The 15,092-nt window shown below is 38.4% G+C and overlaps 2 protein-coding genes and 1 non-coding gene across 3 annotated transcripts; all 3 read right to left on the bottom strand.

The window, feature by feature from the left end:
* Positions 1-269: 269 nt before the first annotated feature.
* LOC110102980 (60S ribosomal protein L19-1-like) lies at positions 270-2,419 on the bottom strand. The gene has a single exon (XM_020831508.2). The coding sequence runs from the start codon at positions 948-950 to the stop codon at positions 429-431; it is 522 nt and encodes a 173-aa protein (XP_020687167.1). The 5' UTR covers positions 951-2,419; the 3' UTR covers positions 270-428.
* A 1,562-nt stretch (positions 2,420-3,981) lies between these two features.
* On the bottom strand, positions 3,982-5,509 carry LOC110102979 (mitochondrial uncoupling protein 5-like). The gene has a single exon (XM_020831507.2). The coding sequence runs from the start codon at positions 5,261-5,263 to the stop codon at positions 4,310-4,312; it is 954 nt and encodes a 317-aa protein (XP_020687166.1). The 5' UTR covers positions 5,264-5,509; the 3' UTR covers positions 3,982-4,309.
* Positions 5,510-10,912: 5,403 nt separating this feature from the next.
* On the bottom strand, positions 10,913-10,986 carry TRNAV-AAC. The gene has a single exon. It is a non-coding gene; the product is annotated as a tRNA-Val (tRNA).
* Positions 10,987-15,092: the final 4,106 nt, after the last annotated feature.

The raw sequence follows: 15,092 nt of genomic DNA, 5'->3' as shown, positions 1-15,092 counted from the left end.
TTGGGTGGTTGGCAACTGCAACAAGGGTGACGGGCGGTAGTCAATGGCTGACGTGCGGTAGCAGTGGGTGGCGGCAATTGCGATAAATATCTGATGTATTTGGGAATCTCCCAAATCAGAGTTCTTGGTTTAAACTAGAAGGTGAATTCATTTTACTTTGAAATTCTACTTTGTATTACTTTTACTTCAAAACAAATATCAATATTTTCAAAATCTTTACAATACTTTACAACCATTTTATAACAAACCAAACAGTCCCTACATAATAAAACTTCTTAACAACCAAACATATATACTTGAAACTCACATAAAGCCCTATTTAAAACAAACCGCAAGCCACAAGTTCAATTTTTTTTATCTATGGATTACAATTTAGAGTTCCCGACACGATAAACATAATTAAACACACTTAACATAATACAACGGTACTAATTGATTATCTTTCTCATCTTCTTACTCACCTTAGCATCAAATTGATCAAACAAAGTCTTCTCTCCATCCTTTTCTCTCTTCAACTTAAAAATAGTCTCCACAAGAACTCTCTTGTTCTTGAAAACATTCCCTTTCACCTTCACATACATATCATGATAAACATGCTTATCAATTTTATTATTCTCTCTGTATTTCTTCAACAAACGCCTGAGTACTCTCATCTTCCTCATCCACAAGACCTTGGTGGGGAGTCTGGCTTCCATGGTACCCTTTCTCTTACCATATCCAGAATGTCTTCCCTTGCGCTTGGCCTCTGCGAAGCGTCTGGACCGAGATCTTGAGTGAATCTTCTCTGGTTTCTTGATAATGAAACCTTCATGAACAAGTTTTCTGATATTTTGGCGAGAGTTGGCGAAGGAGATGTGGTTAAGTTCTTTGGGATCGAGCCAGATTTTGCCTTTGCCGCAGTTGAGAAGGCTTGCGGCCAGCCGTTTGTGCAGCTTAAGAGAGGCCGCCATGGATTCTGAGGTAAGCAATAGGTGGAAGATAGAATGAGAGAGATGAGAGTAGAGCTTGCATTGTGATATATTTAAGGGAGGGGGAAGGGGAGGATTGCTTGGAGCGCAAGTCTGAGAAGTTGTGAGCTCCAAGACTTTGATGGAGTCAAAACTTCATGGGATGGATTTTCTAATGAGATTAATAAGTTTTGGAGTCAACAATTGGATTTATTTTATGATTTTTGTAATATAAGTTTTGATTGGTTATGTATATTGAGTTTATTTTAGAAAAAAAAAATGATTTTAAAGTTCATCTGGATTAAGTTTTAATCTGAATATTTTGTGTATATAACTTCATTTTTAACCAAAAAAAAATATATTTTATGTATATTATTTCTCTTTTTATTGTAACATAATAGGAAAAAATGGGTTTTTGTGATAATTGCGTTTCACAACCGAGGTGAAATGCAAAAATACGATTTCATTTGCGGTTCGTTTGGACGTTCGCGGGAGCTACAAACGGGCAAATGACATTCAATTAGAGATACTCTAAATGACCTATTGCTTATTGATATATTTCAATGTCAACCTTACCCTTATGTTATTCGGATAATATAATCCAAATATAATAAAGCACAATCTTCAACTTTATAGATAAATCCCTGAATATTTTACAAGGATTTACTCGTTGTTTAATTTATCTTAACATTTCTATTTATGAATGGGAAGGCCTTAAATGCTTGCTTTTAAGAATGGGAAGGCCTCAAACTATCCTATATTATACTAGTATATTATTTTCATCCCCCGTGACAATTGATCACGGGAGGAATAGTAAGGAATGCAGGCGCGCGTGGGTTAGAAAGTGCGGGAGCAAGAGCTGGAGCAATGGATTGAAACTCACAATGAAGGCCGGGCACGAGAAGGAATAGGCTCGGTTTGACGGGTTTGCTCATAGAGTTAGTACAAGGAGCCGATCAGATCTCAACAGGCGCACATGTAGTTCTTTGGTCATAAAATCTGACCAAGGTGGAGATTATTGTGTATTTGTCCGATTTTAGATTATGTTGTTAAAATGGGGTATTGAAGGATAACTTTAGTTAAATGTGAAGACATTTAAAAATTAAGGTGAAAATAAAGTTGACTAACACCCCCGTAAGGGAAATTTTTTGTGGGCCAAATGTCAAAGCTTGTCACGTAGGACATTACGAGAGTGTCAACGATGCGGGTTTGAGCGAAGTTTTTGAAGATCATTGGAGGATTGCAGGTTGGCGGGTTGCATGAGATGGATGAACAGAACTAACTATGTTAGTGAGATCGATATACTTTTGTGATAAAGGTGGAACCCTTATTTTATGGTGAGGTGGATTTGCATGCGTGTTCTCAAGCTAAACTGTAGACCTGTCAATTTCGGGTCACAGGTCGGGTTCGAGTCGAACCTGAAACTGACCCGACCCTATTCGGTTCGTTTTAACCCAACTAATTTTTTTGCAAACGGGTCGATTTTTCGGATAGGAACCCGACCCGCTTCGGGTTGAATTTTTTTAGTTCCAGAAGGGTGCAGCGGCAGCGATGCCGGCAAGCAAACCGAGCGACGCGACGCTAGCGACTACGACGCGACGCGAGCGACGACGCTGCGATGTGACACAAGGGCAGGCGGGTGCAGAACAGCGGGGCAGCGGGCGCGGGGCAGCTGGGTTTCCGGGTCATTCCCGGGTCAATCTGAACCAGACCCGATTTTGCAAACGGGTCGATTTTTAGGACCTGAACCCGACCCGCTTTGGGTTTGGGTCAACCTAAACCCAAAATTTTCGGGTCGGGTTTTCGGATCGGATCCAATATTGACAGGTCTAAGCTGAAGAGCCCCAACTAGTTGTTGATCTTGATGGAGGTGGGTCCCTTTGCTTTGTGTTGGAGTTGGCTGCCATACCCCCAATAGGAGCTTAAATATTTTATTATGAGATTCCTCCATCTTACTACTAATGCAATTTTTTAAGGGTGATCATGATGTACCTTCATGAGTAGAGTTGAACTCATCAAGGAAGAAAATGGAAAAGCCTAACAACTTGGTTCAAAGATAGATCCTTGTAATCATGATCATTGGGACAAGAGGCTTCATTTTTTGCGAATACTATTCATGTTGGCCATCGAATTTATGCGCGTAGGGTTTACAATGGTGGTATTTTCTTCAAAAAATGATGTCAAACTGTTGTGTGCTAAGAAATTCATGGCATTAGAATGATATGGTTCCAAAATGATGCATTCTAGAAAATTTAAGGCATTAGAGTGGTAGAATTTTTGTGGCCTACTTTTGTAGGGAGATCTCACATACAAACTAATAAAAAGATTGTGAGACATCATAGATTTTATATAGAAAACTTGGGAAGGAAAAAACAAAGATACCTAGTCCAACAAAAATAAGAATTTACTCACCCTTCAATTAAAAAAAGATGAGATTAAAAGAGTAAGTGGTTGGTAGAAAATAACATTAAGTCAACAAGAAATGAGAGGCATTTGAACGTTGTAGCCAAATGAGGGTTTCTTTGAATTTATTTTAAAATATATCAAATTAATCAAGGTTTATATTACAATAATCTCAAAACCAGTTAAGCCAATTATTTGTTTTTTTTACAAAAAATCGAGGGAATCCTAACTCAAAATTTCCTTCTGTCTTGTGCAATTCTCCTAACATATATTCAGATCAATTTCATACGATCACATGACCAAAAACAAAATTTTAGCAGACCTTAGTAGAATAATGATGGGAAGAACCCTTAGGGCATTGGAAGACAAAAAAATTCCTTGATTGTGGTTCAGGTGGCGATGTTAAAGCTCTATATATAACTGGTTGTTACCAATCGAAAGAAGACAATAATCAATTGTTTGGTATAAGATGTTCAACTCTATAAATGAGATTTCACATTCTGTAAAAATGGTTTTAAGTTAATTTTCTCTTGCGCATGGCAAGACTCAAAGCTTTGGAGGATGCAACAGAAACAGGGGCTGGGCCAAGATATTGTCCATGAACTTGTGAAAACTCCAGAGAAAACAATAATTCAATTAACTCATCAACGATACTTCAGTAATTTAGAGAGAATAATTGAATAGAAGATATGGAAAACAAACAACTAGGGTGGAACAAATGAGAAATCACTGTAGAAAAAACGAAGAGTAAAGCAGCTGCCGGAGATTGGTGCAACTTCTAGCAGTATTGAGAAAAAAAAAAATCTAACTTTGTGCTTAAACTAATAATTCTTAAACGAAAATCAGTGCCTGAATTCCCGTAGAGACTAAAATCTTCATGCTCAGTAGCAGAAATTTATTATCGTCATCATCATCATCAGTCTTATTTAAATGCCAGAGCAAGCAGCTATGTAAGTTGCTTAGAATTCCTTCAGGAGAGACCGGACCTGCTCTAGGGTTACGAACAGGACAATGGTGAAAGGACCCTGACGAGAAACAGTAGGAATAAATCCCTTATAAAGAGCCATCGGCCCCTCCGCCTTCACCGTCTTCACCACACAGTCGATTGCCCCAGTGTAGGGAGGCGCCTTCCCTTTCTCAACCCTCATATTCATCACCCGCGTCTTAACCACATCCACCGGGTTTGATGCTACCGCCGCCACTAATCCCGCCGCGAAACTAGCCGCCACGTGCGTCGGCAATCCATCAGGTAACAATCTCCTCCCAATAATTGCCTCCTTGGCCTCATCATAAGTCGCCAGCTGCGAAGCCGTCACGATCATCGCCCTGTTCACTGTAAGCGCCGAGCCCCGCCAGAGAGACCCCAATCCTTCACTGCGTACCATCTGCCCTAGGGCATCAACCACTCCTCGATAATTCCGGCGATCTGCAATCGGAAGCCGCCCGTCCGCCTGCATTCGCACCATCGCCACATCGGCGGGGTTACCAACCGCCGCACCCACCGCACCGGCTATTAAACCAGCCGCGATCTTCTTGTGTAGCGGTAGAGCCGCCGCCGTGCCTTCGGAAGACATTTTGGTCTTTAGGATGTCGTAGAGACCCATGCGGGTGGTGGAGTAGAGGGTTTGGCGGAGTATGGTGGCCGAGATTCCGGAGAAAAGAGCGGAAGGACCCTCAGCGCGAAGGATCTGAGCGCCAACGGACAGGAAACCAGGGCGGCGCAGGGACGGGTTGGAATGTGGGATCGCAATGGGGCTAGAGCCTGGGAAGGCTAGGGCAGGGCGGAGGGCGGGCGCCGCCGCCGCCGATTCGCCCTGCAGCTGCAATCGGACCTTGATGAGATCGAGCGGATGGGTGGAGCAGCCAGCGACGATGGAAGCGATGCCTCCCTCCACGAATCCCTTCAGACCCATTACTTCAGATCCGAACGAAACCGGTTACCAAAATTTTCAGTAACGAGAAAGATCTAAAGAGAGAGGATATTGGGGCAGCGAAGATGGGGGCGTGTTCTACCAATCAGAGCTAGGGTTCATCTCACTGGAGACGTGGAGATGGGAATGAAGGCCGAAAGCTATACAAGAGAAATGGGGAACGGCCGTTCTCTGAGACATGAAAGGCTTTCGATCTAATGGTTGATTTTCGAGATGGGGAAGAAGAGGCACAACGTAAGCTATTTATAGCAGAGGGGTGTTTCTCGTCCGCCGTAACAACCCTTCTAGGTTTTTTTTTTTTAAATTCCAAAATATAATATATAATTTTCTATTTAAGTAATAAAAAGTTTTAATTGGGCACAACTTCTTAAACAAAGGGGAGAATCCTAAACTAAATTTTAAAACTTGGGTAAGTTTATTTTTTAATTAAAAAATCCTAAATAAAAATTATATATATAAATGCTAAATCTTGAATAATAGATATCGCATTAAATTTTATTTATTTTATTTAAATGAAATATATATCCTTTTTTTTAATTAAACTATCAAAATACAATTAGTTGCTTTGAGTCGTCAAATAACATTTTAAATCCTATTTTTAAAATTATTTTCTTGATAAGAGAAATAAATAGTCAATTAAAAATAATATATTTGCCAAATAATTATGAATTATTATTTTCAATTTTATTTTTGAAAAAGAATTTTAAAACTAGGACTACAATAACAACAACAACAACATCAAATTTTTGTCCCACTACGTAGGGTCTGTTACATGAATCTTTTTTCTCCATTATGTCCCGTTAAAATTCAAATTCTCGTTTAAATGTAATAAAGAAAGAACATTTCTAATATTTTCTAACGAAATTTTTTTAGGCCTACCTCTATCTTTCTTAACATAAGTCAAATCTAATACTTATATTTTTCTAATCGGAAGACTGCTATTTTATGTGACCAAACCATTTAAGGCGATTCTCTCTAATTTTAAAACTATGACTAAGAAAAGAAATTAAAATAAATATAGAAAGTTTTAAATTATGACAAATAAAATTTGAGGAGCCTTTAGTAAACTCAAAATTTAATTATTCATATAATTTTTATATAACTTAATTCAACGTATTTATAAGAAATACTTAAATGTTTTATTTATTATAATTTCGTATAATATTTAAAAAATAATTTAAAGTTCTTTTTTTTTTCATAGCATTGATTGCTTTTGATAAAATATTATTATTATAAAATTTAAATAAACTCGTCTAAAAACGAAGCTTCGCCGTTCGCTTAAGCCCAACGCGGAGTTTGGACTTCAAACAGCCAAATTAAAGTCTGGAACCCTAATTAGTGTTAGTGGTTGAATTTGGAATATTTGTCAGCCGTCAATATTCCATGGAATTGGGATCATATTCAGATTGGACGGTGGAGGCTCTTTGCTTGCCCTTTGTTGCGATCAACGGCGATTGTTCAACCCAAATAATCAGACGGCGTAGTACACTATGATGACGTGTCAAAACCTCATTGCGTGAGCTGGACTTTCTGGAGAGCGTTTTTCTGCCGCTCGCCGCGGTCAGCGTAACGTGGAATCGTCGCTTACGATTTTCTTTTTCTTTTAAAAATTTTATAATATCAACGAAAAATCAAAAGCGCATAAAACGCGATAAATTTTTATTCTTGACGCAATCTATTTTAAGAAGGCCGAAGAAGCAGCGGATGCAACACACTTTATAAGGGATTTGCTATGATTAATTAACGTGTCAAGTGACGAAGTAATTACTTGACGCGTATAAACATTTCTTACATGACAGGTGAATGGCCTAATCAACATATTTATTCTAAAGAAACTCAACTTCTATAGGTAATAAGCAATTAAGTTAAATTTACACGCATCACATAAATAATAATCGAATTCAATATCTCTTAATTGATAGTCTAAATTTCAAACTAACAGATCAAAGAGAGTTGTAATTTATGAAGATGTTGATGAGCATAATCATTATGTTATAAGTCTTAGATTTTGCTTGGGACAGCCACGAGTGTCAATATTTGACATGATCTAAAATTTTAACTCGGACATGACCCGAAAATTTCTAAGTTTATGTCACCCTGTTTGACATACAGGTCGAGTTCAGGTTCGAAAAGTTGACTTAGAAACTAAAAAATGACCCATATTAACCCGTTTAACCCGACTATACGCCTGTAATGCAATCCATAGAGGTGCCCACGAAGCCGTGATTACCGTGAAGGCCACCTCTCACACTTACATCTCCGCCATGCGTCACCGCTTGGCCACCTCTCATCCCGCTATGAGCCATCCACACTGTCAACACCACCCTAGCTGCACAGCCCGCACAGTAGCACCCATATGCCCTATTTGCACGGCTCGCACTTGCAGTGGCCTCAGGCCCAGGCTGCCAAACCTCCAGCCAATCCACTCGCATGGTTCGCACCTTGCCAGCATCGTCGTGCTCTGCCAGGCTCTACCAGTTTGCCCCCTAGCTATTACCTGTCACGACCCGACCCGAGACGAGACGGATCCCGATCGTCCCGGACGATCCGACTTCGTCCGGACGAACCTGGAGCAAAAACTGATATTACATTACCTCTATGCCCATTTCATATTCGTGGATCGGGTCGAGTCAACCGAACAACCCACGTGGGTCAGGTAAGGTTTGGATTGCCTGACCTATTTGTAAAAATGGGTCGGGTAAGGGTGAATCCGTTTAAAATCATGTCAATTTGGGTTTGCCTCGAACCCAATCCGCTAACCCATTTTGACACCCCTAAGGACAACTTGCTTATTACTTCTTAAAGTAGCTTTTTAGTACTGTTGCGGGCTAGAAATTACACGGCGATAGAGACTTGATTCTACGTCTTAGCGTAGTACGTATAACTAGCACACACACAGAGAACACAAGATTTTTTATGTGGAAAATCCTAAAAAGGGAAAAACCACGAGGACTGAATCACCTCCAGGGATGATCAAATTACAATCAATTACTTAAGTAAGACGTCGAGTCTTCGACAGGACGTAGGGACTGAATGTTGAGCCCTGAGTATGACGTCGGGTCTTCGATAGAACGTAGGGACCGAGTGTCAGGCCTTGAACAGAACGTCGGGTCTTCAGTAGAGCATAAGGACTAAACGTCGGGCCTTAAGGTGGTGGTCCGGCAAGGTTCTGCGGTGGTCCGGCGAGGTTCCTGCGGTGGTCCGGCGGTGGGATCTTGGTGTCGTTGGGTTCGTATTTCCGAGACGCTCAGTTTGACTGTAAGCTCGTTAAAATCGGAGTTCGGATGCTCCCGGATTTAATTTTTGAAGTCTCCAACTAGCTTTTGCCTCGAGATTCGTGCCCGATCAAGCTAATTTTGTGATGACGTATCAAGTACATAAATTATTTTTTTTGCATTAAAAAGCTATGTTAAGAAGCAGTACGAAAGCCATTCCAAGCGAAGCCTTGGACTTCATTTGGGATAACTTTCTTTCTGCTTGTCCTTGAATTCATTTGGAATGACTTTCTTACTGTTTTTTAAAACAATTTTTTAGCATGGTTTTTTTTTATAATCAAAATTTTTGTGCTAGAAAGTTGCTTTAGAAAACAATAAAAATTTTGTTGGAAAAAAAATCTTAATTAAAAAAAATTAATGATTTGATTAAAGATGAATCTTGTCAAAGTTCATTGGTGGTGTAAAGATTTTTTTAGGGCATAAATTGGTATTCCAAATATGCTTTATGAATCATCAATTTTTACACTTTTCTATTATACCATTCAATTATTTGAGCCTTTATTCTAGTATAATGCAGAGGATCAAATGTCCAATATGTTAAAATATAAAATATTACATGTACCTATAAAACCCAATTAAAAATTTGCAAAATTACATATAATTAAAATTAAGAGCTAAAAATAAATCTAACAAATTGCAAGATTAAGGTTGAGCTGAGACGACAAAGTTAAAGGTAAATAAGCTTCATTTACCATTATCATGTCAAGTGGATATTTTTTAAATAGCAGTGTCAATTGATAATATTAGAAACACAATGATCTAGTTTAGGGGTGTTAATTTTTGACACGATCGGAATCTGACCCGGAAAAATCCGGGTTAGGGTTAACCCGGACCCGAAACGGGTCGGGTTCAAGTTCAACAAATTAACCCGTTTTAAAAATCGGGTCGGGTTCGGGTTCGGGTTGACCCAACAACTTGAAATTGACCCGAAATTGACACGAAAACTCCTATTTGACCCGAAAAACCTAGATTGACCCATTTTTACCCGATTTTGACCCAAATATCGAAGATTGACCCGATTTTGACCCGAAAACTAGTAATTTTAGGTCAACTTCGGGTCATTCATATCAGGCCAGGTTGACCCGAACCTGAATCTGGTCGAGCTCGGGTCCGGAAACCTGACCTGTTTTTAAAAACAGGTCAAGTTCGGGTTGACCCGAATAGTGCCGGGTCAATTCCGGGTTCGACCCGAACCCAACCCGTTGACCCGAATTGACACCCCTAATCTAGTTTGTGACTGTTCAAATTTCTAATTATTGAAATATTATCAGTTTTAGAATAATAGAATGCTCCCATACATAAATAGAATGCTCACATACAAATGTGCTTAACTTTAAAAATTTTAATGTAGTTCAAATCGTTACACTATAAGTCCACCGAATGTCAATAATATAATTTTTTATAAATGTGATTGTTACGTTCTTATGGAGAAAGTAACTTATTTGAAAACTGCTTGGAGTGATCGTAGTCGACAGTTGATGGAGGTCAAAATGACTGTAGTCGACGAGCTATTGAGGTCGAAGAGATAGTAGTCGGCAAATGACAGTGGTCAGAGGGACCATAATCGACGTGTGATGGTGGTTAGAGGGACCGTAATTGACGGGCGACTATGGTTAGAGACCAAACGGTAGTCTGAAGACAGTACATGGTCGGGTGGTGGTCCTACGGTGGTCCGTAAAAGTTTGACGGTGGTTGACAGGGGCCAACGACGGTAGGGGCGATTAAGAGATAGTTTGATCAACCAACATAAGTTGGCATATGATGGCGCATGCTTAGGTGGAGCTATAGATTCTTAAAGCTGTGGATCTTTTTCCAATCTCCAGCCAAAGGTCGCTCGCAAAGGACCAAGCCCCCCTTCATTTGGGAAGTGAAGATCTATTTATATATTTTTTAAAACGGCACGTCCCACAAATAAGGAGATCTGATGGCAACACATATTGATCCCTTCAATTATAGAGCATTTGTAAAGCATTTATGTGCCCGAATGATATTAGAGTTACGCAATCATGGTCTCATGAATTCGTCTCATCGAGCCACTTTATTCAATTATAAATATGCTATATTTGGATTTGACTATTCTGTGTCGTATCAATTATAATAGTCATATTTAAAAATCATAACAATAAATATTATTATTTTAATACTTTTATTCAGAATAATAGTAATTAAATTCATAATTTAAACCAAAGCTTTTTAATCGATTAATCAACCAAAGCTTTTTAATCGATTAATCAAATTATAATTAATGATGAATGATTTGAGCTTATGTTAACTTTTTTGAAATAAATAAAATAATAAAAATTTTATTCCCTAATCAGCTACATATGAGTTGAAAAAGGAAAATTATAATTCAAAATGGCGTCGACCGGGTTCGAACCGGAGACCTTCAGTGTGTTAGACTGACGTGATAACCAACTACACCACGACACCTTATTGCTTTTGTTTCGATTGTTCTTTATAATAAATGCAAATTATTTATGTCGATAGGTTTCAGCAGGCAATCAAAAAAAGAATGTCATGGAGCTGTGTTGATGCATAAAAGAATCTCTAAGCTACCATCATTTGTTAAGAATTTTATGATTTCTTAATCTTGACTAGTTTAGTGGTCATGAGACAGTCAAATTACATTGGCGCAGAGATTGACATTGGTTCAGAGTTAATAGGAGGTTATAGTCAAATGATGGTAGCGTAGAGATTATACTTAGACGATGATGGTCAAGCTATTGTAGTAGGGCGACTATGGTCGAGAGATGGAAGTAGAGCGAAGTCGACCTAGTGCCACAGTCGAACTATAGCCAAGCATTTGTGATTTGGAGGCCATGACCAAGTAACAGTGGTATGACAGTGATAATAAGGTTTTTGTTGTCTAACTACAATGGTTAGGGCAATATTTGTCGAACAGTAATGGTCTGATGGAAACAATCAAGGAGCGGTGGTCTGATAGCAAAGGTGGGGTAGAACTTTGAGATTTTTAAAACCACTAAGCTCTCTCAACCTTCTCCACATATATAATGATTGTTTATTTATAATTTTGGGGAGTATTATTTTGATTATTTGGCCCAAAATCACAAGGTAATCATTCAGGTGGCCCATATTGATTCTCTTTTTAATCATCTTCTCTCTCAACATATTCATTCCTTAATGATCTTAGAACCATGTTACCTTAGCCTCGTTGGATTTCTATCATTGAGATGTTCACTTTGACTATAAACATTAAAATTTAAGAGATAATTTATTTTTTCAATCATTTCATTAAGATTTTAACTATACTTCAAGTGTTTGATCTAGACCCCATTTGGGCTCTGATCAAATCACTTTTTGTATCATTTGATTTATCTCAATGAGACATGAAGTTAGCCTATATGTTCGACAATTTTGAAGATTAGATGGTCCAAAATTTATTCCCGAAAGGTTTCAAATTCAACTTGCATCAAGATTCGTTTATATTTATATGGATATGTGTACATTTATGTGTCAACATTTATATTCTATAATTTATATAAGATTTTAAAGTAGACTTTATATTCGTGAACAACACATGCTCGACACGACAAGTTAAAGAGTTGAACACAAAACTCTTGCTTAAACAACACTTGAACTTGCTCAAATTCAACCAAATGATAAGCTTAGCAGTCCATTAATATATGTTTAGGCTACATGGGTTTTACATGACTATCACTGAAATGCATTTATACGGGTGTCAATAAATTTCTAAAACCAAATCATTGTCGAAAAATTTTTGTTCGACCGGGTTGGGTTTTGTTCTAAATTTGATCCAATTAATTTTTGACTTTTTGTGTTGGGATCAAGTTTGTTGTGTCCTGGAATATTTGCGGCGGTAGAGAAATATAAAATTTAACGTCTTAGTTTTGTATGAAGATCCGGCATGCAAGCAGAAAAACATAGGGTGTAACATTTATAAGAGACTCCAAAGTTTTTACGTGGAAACCCCTGAAAATGGGGAAAACCACGGGGCCTGACCCAGTTTGAATGAATCCATTAGTGTTTGTAGTCCATTACAAATGAGACATTCCTTAAGATGAAGGTCTTGGCTCGATGTGGCAAATATATATCATACATAGTATATTACACGGTGGGAGTTGGAAGAATCAATGTTGGCATGTTTGTTTGGGGCAGCAAAACCATAGTCGGTTAGCGATGTAGGTTGGAAGAACCATAGTCGGCGGGTGACGTAGGTCGGAAGGACCGTAGTCGGCGGGCGATAGAAGTAAGAAAGACCGTTGTATGATGACAGAGGTTGGAAGAATTGTAGTCGACAGATGACGGAGGTCAGAATGACCGTAGTAGATGGATTACGGGGGTCAGAAGAATCGTTGTCGGTAGACAATGGAAGTCAAAAGGACCGTAGTCGACAGACGACAAATAGCAGTAGCAATGATAGGTTGTACTAGGCGAAAAAAATTGTGGGATCTCACGTGCTGTCGTTTATTTTATGATTTATGGTGCATCTAAGTTTTCAATCTCATCAATATGCAATCAAGCTGGAATTCAATAAGAAATACAAATAGCGGTAGCAATGAAAATCCCAGCTGCTACTTGGAGAAATAAGCTCGAATGAGCTCCATTGGCCCCTCCATGTGAAGTTTGTTTTTTTTGCTCTATAGCCTTATACCACTTCTTTCTTATTTTTACCTCTACGATTTTGGGTTTATTTAGGGCTGCTATTGATATTTCTCCATGAAAATTAATTTAAATGAATACAAATATTAACAAATATTTGAATTAAAATTTTCTAAAATATATTTAAGTATTATCCAAATCCTAGTTTGAGAAGCTTATAATTGAATTGAAGGTCTGAGAAAGTTAAACTCAATGACACCAAAAGTGAAATGATTTGAATCTAAATTAATTGTACTTAAGCATTTAAAACACATAAAATATGGAGAAGCCGGATAGAGGTTCGACGATGATGGTCGGCGGAGGACCAATAACGTTGGGCGAGCAGTAAGGATTCGCTGATGGTGGTGTCTGGGCGGAGCTCCAAGATTCTTCAAGCATCAGATCTCTCTTGAGCTTTTAGGCTAGGGTCCAAACCTCGAAGAGTCCCCTTCATGCAGGGAGAGGAGGTCGATTAATTGATTTGAAGAGTGACATGTTTCATAAACATAGAGAAAATTTATGATTAAATTGGAGTGCTCCATCGGACGGCTCATATTGATTTCACTGATCATAGAGCGTCGTTCAACATTTAAGTTTTGTAATGATGTCGGAATTGAGCTATCTTGGGCTCTTTAGATTCTTCTCACTGAGCCACTCGATTCGACTATATGCATGTCATTTTTGGATATCATTTGTTATACAACTAATCTTTTAAAGCTTTCAAATATGTTGTGGTCCCTTGATTTGGGACCATTTGGGTTTAGATTAGATGGATTTTGATTTTGTTGGATTCATCTCATGGATGCATTCAATTTTGCCATAAATTTGCTGAAGTTAGAGTATGAATGGTCCCAAATTTAATATCAGAAGTTTTCAATTTAGATGTGCATCAAGATTCACATCCAATCAAAGTGATTTTTGGTGACATATCAATTGTGGAAACAATTTTTTAAAAGATTTTTCTTTCAGTTTCTAACATTTCAAAGCCTGTATTATTTTTGGATGATTTGCATCTAAATAATGCACAATTTGGATGATCAAAAGGCCAAATTGGTCTAGCCAAGGTAAAGAGACCCAACTAAGTCAATCAAAACCTTTGCACGCACATATCAATGCAAGGAGAGATTATTCTGTGCGGACACCGGATGGTAGAACCGTCCGGCACCGCTCGTTATCGTGCTCGGTATACTTTTGGGATGACGTGACATATTTTTATTGATCTTTGGACGACGTCCGGACTACGCACAGAATAATTTGTGCAATGCAAGGGCCTGATCCTGCTAAGAATAGGCAACTAAGTCAATCAAAACCTTTGCATGCACATATTAATGCAAGGAGAGATTATTCTGTGCGGACACCGGATGGGAGAACCATCTAGTACCGCTCGTTATCATGCTCGGTATATTTTTGGGATGACGTGACACATTTTTATTGATCTTTGGACGACGTCCGGACTACGCACAGAATAATTTGTGCAATGCAAGGGCCTGATCCTGCTAAGAATAGGATGTTCATTCAATTAAGTTTCAACTTCTTAAAGTTCTTACAACATTTATAGACCATTTTCCAGGGATGAATATTTTGATATAAAAATAATGACCTATTACTTATTATTTATTAAATAGAAAAGTTAATCAATTCAATTACCCAAACTTTAGTTCAGCAACTATGTCAAAAGTTGATCTACTATCCCGTTGTTGATGAATAGGTGAGGTTGTTGGATATGCAAGTGAGTTCACAGAAAGAAGTAATCATCTACATATGAACAAGTAGCCACTAGCACATTAACAAGCAGGAGATATCGCATGGGAAAGTAGCATGTGGATGAGTAACTGAGCTTAAACTAGTAATCAAGCAACTTCACTTCAAATGATCAGACATCTAAGCGCATACAGTCGAGCACAAGAATTCGTACG

This window comes from Dendrobium catenatum, unplaced genomic scaffold (genome assembly GCF_001605985.2).
Source record: "Dendrobium catenatum unplaced genomic scaffold, ASM160598v2 fragScaff_scaffold_1482, whole genome shotgun sequence".
Taxonomy (NCBI): Eukaryota; Viridiplantae; Streptophyta; class Magnoliopsida; order Asparagales; family Orchidaceae; genus Dendrobium; species Dendrobium catenatum.
Note: the sequence above shows the minus strand (reverse complement) of the source record. Positions and strands in the feature narration are given on the sequence as shown.